At 42.9% G+C, this 17,855-nt stretch overlaps 1 protein-coding gene across 1 annotated transcript in view; it reads left to right on the forward strand.

Moving 5' to 3' along the window:
* The window catches only part of IRAG1 (inositol 1,4,5-triphosphate receptor associated 1), a 56,967-nt gene that overhangs the window by 13,829 nt on the left and 25,283 nt on the right, over window positions 1-17,855 (forward strand). Inside the window, exons 2-9 of the mRNA XM_056851460.1 lie at window positions 4,008-4,108; window positions 5,166-5,236; window positions 7,100-7,273; window positions 11,182-11,259; window positions 11,595-11,641; window positions 13,060-13,662; window positions 15,561-15,639; window positions 17,348-17,492. Of these exons, the coding sequence (XP_056707438.1) occupies window positions 4,008-4,108; window positions 5,166-5,236; window positions 7,100-7,273; window positions 11,182-11,259; window positions 11,595-11,641; window positions 13,060-13,662; window positions 15,561-15,639; window positions 17,348-17,492 (1,298 nt within the window). The remainder of the gene's footprint in view (window positions 1-4,007; window positions 4,109-5,165; window positions 5,237-7,099; window positions 7,274-11,181; window positions 11,260-11,594; window positions 11,642-13,059; window positions 13,663-15,560; window positions 15,640-17,347; window positions 17,493-17,855) is intronic.

The following is a 17,855-nucleotide window of genomic DNA, read 5'->3' on the forward strand; positions in this document are numbered from 1 at the left end:
TCAAGGCGTCTGCCAGAGTGTTGCTTGTGCCTGCGATGTATATCACTAGTGTCACTTGATGTGCTATGGCCCATTCCCAGATGCTGGTGGATTCCCTGCAGAGCGAAACGGACCGTACGCCTCCTTGTTTGTTCAGATAATGCTGAGCGGTGGAACTGTCTGTAGCAATCTGAATGTGATGCCCTTCCAGATATCCTGTAAAGGAAGACAGAGCAAGGCGTATAGCACGAAGCTCAAGCAGGTTTATGTGTAGTCTGGATTCTGATGTAGACCAAATGCCCTGAGCCCTGAGGTGATCACAGTGAGCTCCCCATCCTGATAGGGACGCATCGGTGAAAAGATGCAACTCTGGGGAGGGGAGGTGGAAAGGAAGGCCTGCAAGGAAGTTAAAATCGCTAGACCACCATTGCAGAGAGCATATAACGTATCTTGGGATGGAAAGACGTTTGTGTTGTGAGTCGATGTTAAGTCTAAACGTCCGGAGGAACCAACCCTGAAGTGGGCGCATGCGTAGACGCGCAAATTCTACCACAGCCATGGTGGAGGCCTTAAGGCCCAGCAATTTCTGAACCTTGAGGGCGGTCTGGAACCTATTCCTGGTGAACCGAAGGACCATAGACTGAATTGCACGGGCCCTTTGTGTAGGGAGAAAAGCTCTGGTTGTCGTATCATCCAAACTGGGCCCAATGAATTCTTGTATCTGGGAGGGGATGAGCCTAGATTTAGAGAAGTTGACTAGGAGGCCTAAATTGTTGAAGGTCTCTAGGATTATATCAAGCTGAGCAAGCAGCCCTGATTGTGAAGTTCCTACTACCAGCCAGTCATCGAGGTAGGGGAAAATTACACAACCCTCAAATGCAAGGTGAGCTACAACCACCGCAAGGCATTTAGTGAACGTTCTAGGGGCTGTAGACAACCTGAAGGGTAGGACATTGTACTGATAACATATGCCATTGCACTCAAACCTCAAATACTGCCTGCAGTTAGCATGGATCGCGATGTGAAAATAAGCATCGCGGAGATCTAACACCACGAACCACAAATGTTTGTCAAGAAGGGGAAGCACTTCCGGTAGTGAAAGCATGCGAAACTTTCTGGTCTTAACAAACTCATTCAGCTCCTGAAGATCCAGTATAGGACGCTTCCCCCCCTTCTTGTCTACAAGAAAGAAACGAGAGTAAAACCCGCAATCTTGGTCAGCGGGAAGGACCTCAGAAATGGCCCCTTTGGAAAGGAGGGTGTAGACCTCCTGCAAAAGTGGCTCAGGGGGCTGTGATGTAGAGCGGCCTGGGGCTTGATAAGGGGGTAGAGCATCAAATTCGATGAAATATCCAACCTTTTTTATTTTCAACACCCAAACATCATTTGTAACAGCAACCCAGACATTGTAAAAGGCAGACAACCGGTCTAAGAAATATGCTGGAACCTCTAGTCATGCCTGTTTAGGCTTATTGAAACCACCAGGGGACACCCTGGGCCGTTTGCGGCCTCTAGGCTTAGACTGGAATTTCCTGTCCTGTTGTGGACGTGGGAATGAGGGGCGGAAGTTAGATTGGTGAAAGGCCCCCTGGAATCTGTAGGGGCGGGAAGATTGAGGGGTCTGGTGGCCAAAATACCGTCGTTTGGGCTCAGATGCCTGAGGGGCAATTCCCAGTGACCATGCATTAGTCTTATTTTTCTATAGACGGTCAAGGAATGTATCCGTTTGGGCACTGAACAGGGATGTGCCTTCAAAGGGAAGGTCTTCTATGCGTGCTCGAGTGTCATAGGGAAGTGCGGATTGGCGGAGCCATGCATGTCTGCGAATTACAGTGGCGGAGGCTATGGCCTTACTAGATGAATCCGCCACATGGTGCGCCGCTGTGAGTTGTTGTCTTGCGAGAGACATGCCCTCATTCTGGATGGCCCTAGCCGATGGCCTCTGGTCATCAGGGAGGATGGAGATCTGTGGGAAAACTATTCCACAGGGAATACTGATACCTAGCCATAACCGCTAGGAAATTGGAGATGCATAACCCCACCGCGCTAGAAGAGTAAATCTTTCTAGCGAGGGTATCTAATTTTCTCCCTTCTCTATCCTGCAGTGAGGAATGTGCTCCCGATCTATATTTACCAGGGAGCGCCTCCACCACCACTGAATTAGGTGGAGGGTGTTGGTACAAAAACTCCCTGCCTTCCCTGCGGATCTTGTATAAATTTTCCACTCTCTTGGAGGAAGAGGGATCGGAGCAAGGTTTGGCCCAATTGGCTTGAACCACTTCAAGAATACTCTTTATCATAGGAAGTGCCACTGGACCCGCATCCGGGCAGTGGAGTATATCCATAATGGAATCTAAGGGGCCAGCATCATCAGGCCTAAAATCAATATTAAGGGCTTTCGCCATGCGGATCAGTTGTTCTGCATACATGCGGATGTCTCCTGCAGGGGATATAGGTTTAGAGTCCCCCACAGTGTCCTCCGGGGAGGGTTGTGACGTGCGGGACTCTTCATCCGAGTCCAGAGACACCTCGATGCCGATCGGCTCCAGCGTGAAGCAGATCGGCTCCGATGTGAGGATCAACTCTGACGAGAGGTGGACTGACGTCGACAAGTGGACCGGCTCTGGCGGGAGTAGGATCGGCATTGACAGGAATCAGATCGACTCTGACGAGCGGATGAGCTTCGAGGGTCAGCCACTCGAGGTCGTTGAGATACGGATCGACTCCGACGGGTTGAGTGGCTCCGACAAGAAGTGGAGCGACTCCGACGGGCTGATCGGCTCCGACGAGGAGATCGACTCCGACGAGGAATCGAACGATGCCGATGAGACTGGGATGGTGTCGGAGTACGGGATCGGGCCCAAGGTGCTTGGCTGGGCTCGATGTGCAGTGATCCCTGAGGCGAAACTGCGGGGCTCTTTTCAGCGGCCGACTGATTTTCCATAGCGATAGTGGGCTGCGGCTGAGCAGCTCCCGACACATAGCCGGTATCGGTATTGGGCCACCAAAGGCACGTCCTTGTAGAGCTTGATGAGGTGTTGCTCCATAAAGACTTTAATCTCCTGGGCCCTGCTCGGAGTCGGATCCGAGGGGGTAGCCAGGGAATGAGGAGGTGAGTCCTCAAGGGTAATGGGCTGGCACCCAGCGACGTTGGCAGCAAGGGAAGCCAGTGGACGCGGAGACTTGGTCTGAGTTCGGCAGCGAGGTGAGGTGGATTGGGAGCGATGTCGACCCCGGGGACCGTGAAGGCGACTTGCAGCATGGAGCTCTAGAGTGAGAAGAGCGGCAAGAGGAGCCCTGACCACGGCCATCTTGCGCCAGCGGCGCGATAAATTTAGCGGGTTGGACGACCACCGAGGAAGGTTTGTCCCGCATGGAAGTCCCTCCCGCCGACCGTTTGGAGATTTTCGACTTTTTGGACGAGGGCCCGGGTTCAACCAACTGACCTTGCGATGAGGTTGAAGGGCCTACCGCCGGATCCGGACGGAGCAACTCTTTGTTGAGGTGGGAGAGAAGGCGAGTCAAATGCCCCCTCAGGGCCGTCGCGGTGAGTTTGGCACAACTTTTGCAGGAGGCAGAAATATGGCCTTCTCCCAAACACAACAGGCACTCTTTATGAGTGTCTGTTTTAGCCATTTTTGTACCACAGGTGGCACATTTCTTGAATAGAGGAGCTTTTTTGGACTCCATTGCTGCAGCAGAAGCTAACACGTTCTCTCTCCATGGCGGCAGAAAGAGAACTGGAGGGAAGAGTGCTCGCTCCCCCTGGGTCATGTGACCGCTGGGCGGGAAGGCTGCATGCCCCGAGGGGAGGGGGAGCACTCTCTTTTTAGATTTTGCTAGAAGCTGACAAATCTTACCCGTGGCTGGCCTGCGCCTGCGCAGTCCCAATGTGGGACTGCATAGAAGCCACGCAGATGAATTAAACATATTCATACATTCATGGTTTTTATTGTGTTGCTACAACTATCCTTAGTATATTTTTATTTTCTCTGTTTTTAATTATATTTTTGGCACAAACTAATCAGGAGCTCCCTGCTGAAGTAGGAATATCCAGCACACCTGCTATAGTTCTTCCAGAAAATACAGTTTTACAAGATACAGAAATGGAGAGGAACCTATCGCTCAGGTAAATAAAATTATTGCCATATATATGTATCTCCTGCTGACAGTTAAATAGATTTCACAAAGTAACCCAAGCGAAAGATATGTCTCTGCCTCAAAGACCTTACAGTCTAAAGTTAGACTGAGGCGAGAAAAGAAAGCAGTGAATGAAAGCCAGTATGACTGGATATATTATTTTGTGTGTGTGTGATAGCTGGAGTGGGGACTAAGAGGTAAGCAAAGGCAGCTCCATCCCAACCTTCAAGTGAAGTGGGGATGAGGGGGTAGGGTTTGGCCACTGGCTGGCGCAAAGAGAGAGCCAGTCTACATTTTCACCTGAGGCCTGACGCAGAGAGAGGGGATGGCCCAAGGAAGGGGCATATATGGACCTGCGTCAAGCTGACCTTCCTGCTTTGGAGAAGCAAGTGGAGGAGGCAGGTATCATAGAAGAAACTGTGTTGAGCTGTAAGTTGATGTTGTCCTGGAAGGTTGCTCCCAGGCATAACTGGAAGCAAGGAAAAATGAGACCTGCCTTTTAGAGACACAAGGAAAACATTACATGCAACATGCATGAGTCAGTACTAATTTCTTCTTTACATGAAAAATAACCCAAAATTTAATTTCTTTTTAAAAAAATGAAAAGCATCCCTGGTAGCTGTGCCTGTTGCCAGTCTGAACGGAGGACTGTTGCAGGAGGAGAAGCTCCTTCATCCTATCCCTTCCAGTCATTTGTCTACTTGATCTCCCTTCCCATCCTTAGTGGAGAATGATGCATGGCCACCACAAAGAAACCCAAATGGCAGTATGAGATGTTGTCTCTGAAAGCACGTCATCATTTTATGTGCCCTGAGAACCCTTTCATATGCCAATCCACTTCCTCCATTGAGAGGGAATTCCTGTATGTGAAGCAGTAATGGGCATCATAACCCCAACTTACATAAATACCTGGATTCAGAGAAGAATTCTATTTGATGGTCAACCCAAGGATAAAGCAATTGGCATAGCTTTTTAAAAAATCTCATTTGTATTAACTTAATTTTAACAATTCTATCAAAGAACATGTTTTGCTTCTTCCCCCCCAGACCTATTAGTCCTTACCTGCGGCATTCTAACAGGCATACTAGGGCATCTGATACCTCATTGACTTCTGTTGGTAAGATCAATTTTGTTAATGTTATCCTTTCATTTAAAAAGTACAATCATAAATATCTTTACAGGTTGTGATATCTCACCTATGACATTGAGGATTGAGAAACTATGGTTTCTGAATAGTTGAGTGTTGGAGAGTTTTAATGGCTGTATAATCTCAACTTGCAGTACAATAAACATATGCTCTGAAGTTAAGACGATGCACGAAAATAGCAATACAGAAAAACAGATGATTCCTTGATGCCCAGCCTTTTAAATGAAAGTGAGCATGAACTTCAGGTTTAATTCAGTGTCCACCTGAAGCACTTCCAGGATGTCTTTGTGTATTCGCTTCCAAAATTTCTGGGCTTTCACTCAAGCCATAGCAGAAAGAATCTGCGATTTTTACTATGAGACAGACCAAACATTTTTTATAGATAAACAACATTTCAGAACAAAAACTTAATAATGAGTTGAGTAGAACTACATGGAGTACTACTAGGCGCAAAACTGGATGTGGGTTGCGGGATCATAGCACAAGCAACATTTCCCTATTCCCCCATGTTTTACTCCTCCCCTTCACTCTCCTGTATCTCAAAAAGATCAACAATAACAATAATAATAATAGGAAAAAAACATGTTATGTAGATGGGCTCCACTGGGCACGGACACAAGATGAACTGTAAAAACTTCCCTATTTGTCTTTTCCCTTTTTTTTCCCGTACCCCCTTCAAAAAATGAATAAAATCATTTAATTTTTTAAAAAATGAAAGTGAGCATAAGATGCATTTTAGAACAAGGTCCCACCATCTCAACCCCTTCTCCCTCAGGCATCTCTTTCTGTCCCCCCCTAGACACAGCGTATCTGTCCCAAGCTCCTCACAGGAGGCGGCTCCAGGGGTGCCCACAGCTTCTAGTCAGCATGGGTGCTCCTACACCTCCATAGTCTGGAAGCACTTCCAGTGGACTGAGGATCCCCCGGTTTGCACAGTGCCAGCTGTGTAGGGCCTGGATCAGTCGAGGGAGAGACCTGGCTCATCTCTCAACTACCGGCCTCAGGAACCATCTGAAGAAGCACCACCAGGTGGTACTTCTTGGGGAGGGCGGGGGCGAAAAGGCTGGTGGGGTGGCTGTGCAGCTGCCAGCCAGCCAAGGTCTCAGTGGTTCTGCGATAGATTATAGTCCTACTCCTTTATAAAAGCCTCCTCCTGAGTTGTTCCATTATGCTACAGTTATGATCCTCTGTACAAATGCCCTCCTGAGCGTTTCTGTCTTGCACATTCTGTGAAATGATAGAAGGGTGGGAGCCTTTCTGATCTCCTAAGAGATGCTGTTCCTCAAGATGGGAGCCACAACAGAGAATGCATATGTACAGGCCATTGCCAGTCTTTACCCATTTGGCAGGTGGCATCCTCAGAAGGCTTTGTTCAGATCAGTGAAATTCACACATTGGAGCATAGTCTGAGAGAAGCTGAACGGCAGTTATGTGGGTTCAAGGCCATCAAGTGCTTTGGATATAATGACCAGTAACTTGAATTGAACCTTGTAACTGGTTTCCCTTCCCTCCCTTCTTAGGGCTAACAGCAACACGGGGGGTGAGGGCTTGTTCTGTTTGGGAAATTGTGCAGGGGAAGAATGGGTTACTAAAAAACAAAACCCTGTCTCCCTCATGCCATGCTTCCCAATCCATATTAGGGGACCCTTCAGCTGCTTTTTAACCTTTAAAAAGGGACAGGAGACCTATCACAGATGTTTTGGGTCTCCTCAAGTTGTTCCCTGAGTGCAACTGGATACTAATATCATGGGTAAAAACCAGTCCATAGACAAGGCAGATAGATGGAACTAAATGTACAATTTTAGTGTTTAACTCGAATATTTTACTATTTAGACAACACAGGTCATGTGATTGACTTGGTGAATGACCAACTGCCAGATGTTAAAATCTCTGATGAAGATAAAAAGAAGAATCTTGAGTTGTTAGAAGAAGCAAAACGAGTGAGTGAGAGGTTCCTCACACGCAGAGGAAGAAAATCAAGAAGCAGCCTTTCGGAGTCTCCCACAGGTACATACATTTTGTGTCATGTACTTTGAAACACCATGTAAGTGAAATTCATGGTCATCAGACAGGCAATGTGCCTCTTAGTGTAATAAATAAATTAGCATCATTTTAATACAAGATTCTTCTAGAGCCATAACTACTGACAAATATGTCATAGCAAAGGCATAGGTTGTAAGGTTTATGCCACTCCATAATTAGCCTTTTAGGTGCCACAACATTTTTTGCTACATTTCGTACAATAAACTAATATGGTTACTTCTTTGGAATATATTTTACATGAGATTATATATAGTGAGTCTTCACAACAAATATATATTGGCTATACGCTGACAGGTCCGCAGTTTCTGGGCTTTCAAGGCCTGGAACGAAAAATCAGGGTTGCCAACTCATCTGCAAGGTGAGGACTGTGCTATGTATAGCTTCTGTTACGGGAAGTGTCTTTATCATCTATTAAATTTTTGCTTTGCTTTTCTGCCAAGGAGCTCAAGGTACTATATATGGTTTTCCCCGCCTTCATCTTATCACAACAACCTTCTGGGTTAGGCTCAGTGAGAGTATGATTGGAACAAGTTCACCCAGTGAACTTCATAGCTAAACAAGGATTTGAACTGGAGTAATCTCAATCCTAGTTGGATACTCTAAACATTACTCCAACTAGTTCCAATGACAGAATAGGCAACTCTGCATTCTATAAGATTAACTTTAGACATTGCCAAGTTTTTGAACTACAGAAGATGAGATTTTGAAAGTCTTAGGCAGAACTGGATGTAGAATGATTACCTGAAAATGTGTTTGCTAAGTTGTTTCAAAAAGCTCTGCATCAAAAAAGCTGTATTTCAACTATTCTGCTTTATCACTGTTCTATAAAATCCTATGCTGTCAAAGGACCCTTAATATTGATGCATGTTTAGACATCTTGATTACTGTGAATGGTCACTATGGCTAGTGATTTTAATAGTTTCTAGCCCTTTTCAATCATTATTTTTTTGGCCTCATGTACAGGATAATGTTGGGAATTGGACGATGAGTTTTGTCTGGATCAGGAATGCTAGCTAAATGTATTTATTTATTTGAATGATCTCAGGGAACAGTGCTGCAGCACATAGTCAGTGTTATTTGGTCATGTGACATTCTGCTGCGTTCTGAGGGGCTGCAGTTAAACTGCCGTTTTAAGTTGTTGAAACAGGCTGGCTATGAAACATATTCCTCAAACTATAAGCGACATGACAGCTTTTATTATGTATCCCATGTTTACCCTCCCTATAATAAGTAAACGTTTGTTCAGTTAAAAGAAAGCTACAAGTTCAGAGTCCTTTATTTTCTGTGTGTGTACAATAATCCACAAGATCACCATCTATTTAGAATTCAAACTCGATAGCACTACCCTCTGTCCTCCTTGATGTGTGTGATCATGTGTATTTTCTAGTTTCATTATGCACTATGAGAAACCTGGTTTTGTTGTGGGTAAGCCTCATGTCACTTTCATAGTCCTGTGCCTAGCCCATTGACTGACTCTACCACCCTTCCTCCAAAGATAATGTCTGCTTAATCCTATAAAGCAGATTTTTTTTCATTCATGAGTTGCTTTTATTGACAAAATATTCTTCTTTGATTAAAAGTGAATCCACTTTTGTCTTATATTGTCTTAGTTCTTTGTCTTTCTCACAACTCTTAATAAAATGGCCCAGGGTACATTTTCTCTTTTTGTCATTGCTTAGAAGGGAGGAGTATTCTTCCTCAGAAGTAACTGCTTCTTGCCAAGCTTTCAATATGTAAAACATCTGATAATTCTTCACTGCTCAAGAGATTTGGCATTTCAATTCGGGTTCAAACCAGGTGGAACGTAATTGCAAGACAGGGCCTAGAGTGGAATCACTGTTCATAGAGTCTAGAATTAACATTCTGTGCCTTCTCCCACGTCATTCTCACTCTCGTCATGTTGTGATTGAGTAATCATGTTCAGACATACACGCTAGCTACACGTAGAAACTGCTTACAAACAGAACTCACTGCCCAGTGGCTCCCCCTTCTCTCTAGCACCAAGCAGGCACACACATGCATTCCAATGTGTGATAAGGGAACCCTCCAACAGTCTCCCACCTATTCCCCCCTTTCTGATACTTTCGCTTCAGCCTGCAAGGGAACAATAGAGGTCTATTGACTAAATGTAGCAATGGTCACACAGGCGGGGTAGGAAGTAATGACGTTTGCAGTGACAAGCTATATCGGATGTTGATTGGAATGTCAATTGTCTATATAACCTCTTGCATTGCCCCCCCCCCTTGGGTGTGACCGGATTGCAGAGCTCGTTAATCTGCTTTCTGGGAATCACCCGATTTTTGAATTCTTGGCCAATAAATCAAACCGTGAAGCTCAACCCAACCTCCTTGTCTTCATTTACTCCATTGAACTCTATGTAAATGAGGGGACACATCATTCACAGAACCACACTTGTTTGTTTTGAGATGTATGTTACATGAGCCAAAATAAAGAACCAATGAGCATAGTCTGAACACTTACAACTCTGAAGTGAAGTTGGTCCTGTAAGAAAAGTATCAAATATTTTGCCTAACAGTATAAAATCAGGGGTGTTTTCTGTAGCCAGTGGGAGAGAGATGACTGAAAATTTGGGATTTGAGGTTAAGCCTTTTTTACCTTCAGTTAATTTTCTGCCTCTGTAGGTGTAGGCAACATGCTAAGATCAGTTGTAAACTTTCAGGAAAAGCAGTGGTAACAGCTTACCAGACATTGTACCACTTCAAAATGCAGGTACCTGGTATAATACCTGCCACCTGCAGGATGTGATACCTGATATCTGCAGAGGCCTGTATCACATTGTAGTTCCGAACATGAGGACTGGCTTTCAAAATACCTAAGGGACATACTACATATGATAGCGGAGTTCCATGACTGGAGCGCCAGATAAATAATTTGGCCCTACAAAGTGGTCACAGAATGAGATATCCACTAAAAAGTGGTCACAGAGTGAGCGTCATAGTGAAAGAGAAAGAGATACCTGAATTGGGGGCATGCTAGTAGGGAAAGCAGGTTAACTCTTCTCCTACCATGTTGTTCACCCTGGATGCTTTAGTTCCACTATAGGGAAAAGACAGGTATTGCTATAATGGTGGTCATCTTTTTCCTATCAAGGCATAAAGCAGCTATGGGAGAACATATCCAGTCAAAGAAATGGCACACCTATGCTCCTTGCACCACCGAACACTACTGCAAGAGTGCCACATGCAGTTGGGCCCTAAATAGTTCCAGATTATATAATGGCCTTGGTGATCCAACATTCCTGTGAAAGTGCCATGGGTTTTTAAAGACTTTACATATGGGTTTATAATGGATCCTGTGCCCCCCTGTGTAGTTTACGCCCCTGGATCCTGGAGCCAGTGGCTTTTTTCTTTAGGAGAGATTCACAAAGTAGTTTTCTGGAAAGGCCAAGAATATCTTATTAGGTATAGCAATCCTAGTATGTCAGGCACCACGATAGTCGGAGCAACTGTACAGTGCTGTGGTAAAAGTGGCAGCAGCTGAAAAGTGCTGATTAGAGGCCCAAGCTGGTTTGCAGTTCCCTGCTTCTTAAGATAACATGACATGAAGTAACCTCACTTTTGTGCAAGTGCTGTGAAGCAAATGCTTTGTTTCTGGCTTTCTTACTTTTCATACCAGGGAGTGTTGGGGGTGAGGGCTATGTTTGGTGGGAGTGCCAAAGTGCTTCTGTGGCTCCCCCCACTGAGATGTTGGTAGTAATCTCTATAATTAAAAGGCTATTTCACCCTTCACGTGAACCATCTCCCAAAGATTGCCGTGGTGGTCTTTTTATTATTATGAACTCATTACTGGCTGTCGCAAGAAACAATTATCTTCTTCTTGTTGTTGTTTTTCAACCTCGCAATTTAATGTAGGCATGTCCCCAACACTTAGTCCCAACATTTCACCTGCACCATCTCGGAGCAACTCTTTCAATCTTCCAAGTCCAACAGGTAAGATCAGTACTGCATGTTCTTATACAAATGAAATTACCCCTTCCCCAATCATTTGAATAATGTTTCTCAAAGTTGCCTAGAAATCATAAGCAACAAATGTCTCTTGCCAAATGGGGGATAGTATATGATAGAATAGAAATCCCCTTTAAGCTAAGTATATGTTAATCAGGTTATATTTTCTTAATTGTTAATTCTGTTTTGGTTCTGGAGTAACTATGCAGTCTGGGACCAGAACTGATTTAAAAAGCCCATGCAGAAAAGCCTTGCGTTTGGGACTAATATAGTATTGAAGTTCATTGCAGTGACTTTATCACCTCTTTTTCATTTTGTAGGTTCTGATGCATGTGCATTCACTGTTGGTTCAGTGTCTCCACTGCAGGTAAGAACAAGCTAATTAGTTACGTTATGTATGCATGTGTGTGTGTGTGATTGAATCAAGGGACTGAACTGAAGCTCCTTGTAATTGCATCAGGGGAAACCCTGGGCAGCTTGGAGTTCCCCAAGGCTCCTGAACTGTATGCTCCCATTGGCTACTGGGTTTTTTTTCCCCAATCATGGTTGTGGGGGGAGTGGCCGCAGGCGGCTAAGCGGGCATATAAGCAGGGGTCTGGTCACTGTATTTAGTTCTGTTCTCGTTCATACAATAAAGCGGTTGCTGTTGGAACTTTGTCTCCGACCTCATGTGTTCCCCCACGTAGACTTAACAGTGGCGACGAGGATGGTTAACAAGTTACATACACTCTACTACTCTGCACAGTGAGAAATTCCAGCTAGCCCATACCAGGGTTGGGTCCCTTTGGAGAAGGGAGCACTGGGGACTTAGGGCATCTTGCAGTATTTGTTTTATTTACAAATATGCAGCTAGAACCCAGGTAGAGGCAAAGAGGCACTCCTACAGGTTAACAGATACCCACTGAAGGTGATCCTGTGTACCCATGGTGCTTCAGCTAGCTCATAGCAGTGGTTCTTCTCAGCATCCAAAAATGTGCCTCCCACCTGCTTCCCCCCTCTCACCTAGGCAGAAGTATGCCTTTTCCAAAGCCCAGTGGACACTTGAACAAAACTATTTTGTGACACTCAAGGGCCCATCGAGGAGATACTTATGGTTAAGACACTTTGCCCTTGCCTTTATTTTGCCACGTAGGGTAGACTGATCTACAGTGCTCTTCCACCAAGCCTGGAAGTCAGTTTTTAATTCCTGACGATTGTAAGCTAAGGCCGTATGTTAATAATTGCTTTAAAGAGTGTCCCTGCTCTTTTGGGGGGCTTACACAGATATCCCATGATTTTCATTTGGGTCATTTATGCATGGTCGCTGTAACCTGCTTTATTCCCTGTTTCAGCCAGGATCTAACTTTTCAGTAAGCACAATATCCCATTCCTTGGTAGCTCATCACTGTTTCGACACAAAACCAACCCGGGTCTTCCCGTTCCTCTGTTAATCCGGCTTTTCCCTCTCCCCTGAGCTCAGCCCAGCTCAAAGCAGTGTGTGGATGACTAAACAGGGGGAAACACAGAAGATTGGCTTCTCTCACAGCCAAAACGAAGCAGTGTGTAAAGAGGCGGGGATTCATGTGCTTCCTGCTACCTCAGAGCTCTTTCTGAGCAAAAGAAAGGCTTTTTAAAAATGAGGCTTGGATTTCTCCACCCCCCTTTCTTTCAGATTGCGCCGGTTTTTGTTCTTAAAATGCTTTTGTGTGTGGCAGTTGTCCTTTAAAAAAATCAGCCTAATAGGTTTTGTTAAATGATTTTTGAAAAGACACTACAATTTCTTTAATACGTTTTATTTTATTTCAGAATGCTACAAAAGGACTAAATGATAGAAAACAGAACGATCAAAGAAAACTTTCTCAGGGAAGATTGTCTCCTCGCCTAACTAGTTTTGAAAACCCAAAAGAGAAGTTGTCTGAACAAAAGGAGAACTTTGATCCACATAAACTTATGGATGATCTGTCCAGATCTTGCACTTCAGCTAGTGATGTTGGCAGAGTGTCTGTTAATACCAGCACAAATACTTGTGAACATGAACTTGGAAAACCATTCCTTAAAATAACAAAAGAAAAAGATTTCCCTTTCAAAGGCAATTTACAAGGACCAGGAATGGCTACAGTAGATCCAAAGCTAAAAGGTTTGGTATCGTTACTGAAGGATTCAAAGGTTACTTGTAAAACAGGACTTACTTCATCTGGTACACACCCTCCTCTACTACGATCAATATCATGGGAACATGTAGAACCTGGTAATATAGAAAAGGCACCTTTTAAACAACCGCCTGATTATGATAAAAATGTTGCCACTATGAATAGATCCAGTAACATATCGACTAAACCGTTAACTTTTAAAGACCTCCAAATACAAGTGCAACCTGTTCGAATGCAAAAATTGACAAAACTCAGAGAGGTGAGTAAAAAGTATGTTCCTTTTATCATATGTGTTTGCACCAATCCTGGGGGATGATATAGTAAAACAAGGCTGCTTCCACACAGAGATGATTCTCCGTGTAGCTCTTATGGCTGCGGTGAATGCAGAGGCATTTGTGGTATTTTCCCAACACTTTCTTGGCCTCTGCCACCAGTTCATCGCTCTAAACCAGAGAGGTAAAAAAAAATCAGGACTTGCTAGGTTGCCATAGCATAATAATACTATAATGATCTCTTATGAAAACTTACCAGTTCCCAGGTTTCATTTTTTAAAGTAAGTTTCTAGCCCTTTCTTTGGCAAGACATTAGGTGGAAGTTTGACCTGCATGCTTTGCAAGGAAAAGGTCTACAAACTTTGTTTAAAATGGAAGTTGGGACCTACTACATTGTTTCAATAGATTCTTACAGCATTATTCCTAGGAAGTGCATAGTTTTAGTGTAATAGAAATTTGATGGGTTCCCCTTCTTCCCCCCCCCCACCCCCCTGCAGAGTATAAAGGTGGATATAAAATACAGAACAGAGGTATTTCACTCTCAGATAAAGTACATGTTATGTAAACAGGAAGAAGCTGATGAACTGTCCTGTCATCTCAATGTAATATTTGGTAATGAAAAAACCTACTGTTCTTTCTGAGGAGACTTCTTCCGATCCGAAACCTCTTTTCCTTCCTCAGGATGTATCAACAAAATCTTATCTTAAACATTTGTTTCTGCTGTTCATGCACATTTGTGTCCTGTTTCTTGCTCCTTCTAAAGCCGTTTTTCCAGGGCAGGACACGTCCATATCACAGGAATTATCTTGCAATAACTGGATAATCATTCTATGCCAAATGATCTGTGTACAAAAAGATGGCAGAAAATGTCAAGCATAACCTGACCAAAACAAAGTTTGGAGCCTGATTTTGTGACATGTTAGTGCTAAGGTAGCAGAGAAGCAGTTTTTTACTGTCCTTGATCCAGCATTCGTAGTTGGGTGACTAGGAACCAAACGGAGCAGGGAGAAGATGAATCTTTGCTGTGGGAGAGAGAGAAACCATTACCTAAATGCAGCTGCCTCCAGACCTGTGGGATTCTAAACAGATGGGAAGCCAGCTATGTTGTCAGGCAGGGCACCAGGAAAGGAAGAGAGACTCTTCCTATCTGTACCAGCCCCACCCCTGCTTGAATAGGCTTGGCAGCAGCAGTGGCTCCATCCTCATCGCTCAGCTGTGCAATAATTGGTAGACAGAAACATAGAAAGAAATGCATTTAGTAATGGATATAACAAAGGAAGGTAGTTTTCTGGAAGAAAAAATTGTACAGCCCTATTAATTACAGAGGATAAAGGTATGAATGAGAAGGCTTTGTAAAAATGTGATGAGGGACATCCACATTCTACCCATTCATGTCTAAAATTGTGGGGCGGGCTTTTTAAAAAAAGTGTTCTCAGGTATGGGGAACAAACATTACCCTCTTCTCCCATTTAACATTGCTGCATTCTGATGATTTCAGAATGTATCTTCCAGTCCACGGATTTCCTGCCCCAACATCTACTTTGGCTTACTCATCTAGATATATTAGAGCTGGAGTGGAATGGTGCCTAGAGAAGCTAGTGAATTCTACTAATTGATGTTTGTTAGTCAAATGAACAGTTGAAAACGGGGACAAGTTAACAGAGGTCATTGGCTGTCATTCATAGAAAATCAGATGGTTAATAATATCAAAAGTAGTAGTTTTTCATAGTCAATGATACTTTTGTTACTAAAATGCTATAACTGCTTTATTGCAGTCAGTTCTTTCAAAATAAAACATATTTACAGTGAGCTTGTATTAATTTATACTGTTGTTGAGGAAAGCTGTTTCTGAACAACTAAGAAATAATTCTATTTTCCCCATCAGGAGCACATATTGATGCGAAATCAAAATTTAGTTGGACTTAAACTCCCTGATCTCAGTGAAGCTGCTGAACAGGAAAGAGGTAAAACATAATACAAATCTATGGAAAATATATTTATAGATATTGGGGAGAAGGTTGTCTGCTGTACTAATGAAAACTCTTTTAAGTGCTATTTCATATGTGATATTTATTGTTAACTCTGGATTTGGAAATTCCTGGAGATTTAGGGATGGAGTATAGGGAGGGAGGGACCTCAACAGGGTATAATGCTGTAGAGTCCTCCCTTCAAAGAAGCCATTTTCTATAGGGAAACTGATCTCTGTAGTCTGGAGATAAGTTATAATTCTGGGAGATCTCCAGGCCCTACCTGGAGGCTGGCAACCTGTTGGTAGAAGTACACTGTCCTGTGTAAATAATGTGTCTGTTTTGCAAACATGCACACATGTATACAAAACTATAATAACCAAATATCAAGACCATTTACTTGGGAGGATTTATAAGTTATTGTTAAAATATGATACAGAAACGGAACAAGTAAAGATCAGTATGATTAAGTGGATGCATAATTTTGGAGAAAATATCACAATGGAAAAATGGAAATCATTATGTACCAAAGGCTTAAAGTTTACAGCCAGCCAGGATGTATGAGAAAATTGGTATAAGATGTTTTATAGATGGCACTTTACTCCAAAAATGCTAAAAGAAAGATGCACAAAACAAATAAAACAAACTAAGCGGCCTGCTGGAAATGTAATGCATCAGATGGCTCTTATTTCCATGGTGGACTTGTCTGAAGCTGCAGTTGTATTGGAAAGCTATACGTCAAGAACTCCAAAAGATGTTCCAACAAAAATTCCCATTAGACCCTAAGGGCATGTTGTTAAGAATTACACCATCAGAAATATCTTCGCAATTCACAGACCAATTTAAATACGCTACAACGGCGGCCAGAATAGTTTTAGCAAGGAAATGGAAACAAGCACTTCTTCCAGACATAGAAGAATGGAAAGAAAAATTAATGGAATATGCCACTATGGCTAAAATGACTAATATGGTAAATAGCAATACAAATTATGAGCAGTTTCATGAAAAATGGAAACCATTTTATCAATATGTTGAGATTCAATCTTAACCAAAATAAAATAAGAAAGTAGATGCTAATTAACCGTAGTGAAACCCAACTTAATTTTGTACTTGGATAACTATTTTGATTGCAGAAGAACTAAGTACGCTTGATTTGCTTGATAAGGCCATTACCTTTCAGTTATATGACTAGAAATGTTAGAATCATTTTCTGTAATTTTGGTAACTATTTTGATTGCACAATTGTGTTGAATAGCATGGCAATGTAATCTGTTTGATTTGTTTATGTATGCTTGTCTTTTTAATTGCACTGCTGATATTCCTATTTCCCCCCTTTTTTTCCTTTGTACCCCTTCTCCCTTTTAATTTTTTTAAATTTAAAAATATATATACAATCTTTACTGGAACTTCATCATCATAAACATTTTCTTAAGATCAAAGAGGAATTAAAATTTTGCAGAACATCTTGGATGGGTAGGATTGCGAGTGTTAAAAGGAATATTCTTCCAAAAATCCTTTTCCTATTTATTAATAGACAATAATATTATTATACGTTGACTCCAGCTCCTGGCAATCTTACCCCTCCCCATGCTGGAATAGTATGAAACATTTAGCAACGTGTTTAATGTATTTAACTGCTCAAAGGTCATCAATGTAGTATTGTTTCCTAGAAGTCTTAATAACAAAAACATTATGAAATTTTCAGGGTCTTCACCATGTTTATTGGAGGAGGAGGAGGAGGAGGAGGAGGAGGAGGAGGAGGAGACTGGAGAGAATAGCTGTGATGTCATGCCCAATATTCCTGATGCACTCTTACGAAAACTCCGTGTGCATACACCTCTTCAGGGAAGGTGATATGCCTTTGTAATAGTACTTGTACTGCTATCTGAAAATGTGTGATGATTCTATTCGATTAAATGGAGAGGACAAAGTGTAGAATGTCTGTCTCCACCTCTGCTCTCATGAGCATGTCAACATATAGAAAAGGGTTTATCTTTTTTTGTAATGGGAAGGTATATAGTTCTCGCTATGGTTATCTGTCCACTGTCTGTTTATGAATTTTCAAATTTGGGGCTGTTAAGAAAACATCTTTAAGAGGAAAAAAGTCCACTGAATCCAAACATAAATGACCTTGCATCCTGACTGTACATTTGGTGGAGTCTCTCTGGTCAAATTAAGGAAGTTATAGTTCCTGTTCACTTTATTATTGTTGA

The sequence above is a fragment of the Euleptes europaea genome, chromosome 6 (genome assembly GCF_029931775.1).
Source record: "Euleptes europaea isolate rEulEur1 chromosome 6, rEulEur1.hap1, whole genome shotgun sequence".
Taxonomy (NCBI): Eukaryota; Metazoa; Chordata; class Lepidosauria; order Squamata; family Sphaerodactylidae; genus Euleptes; species Euleptes europaea.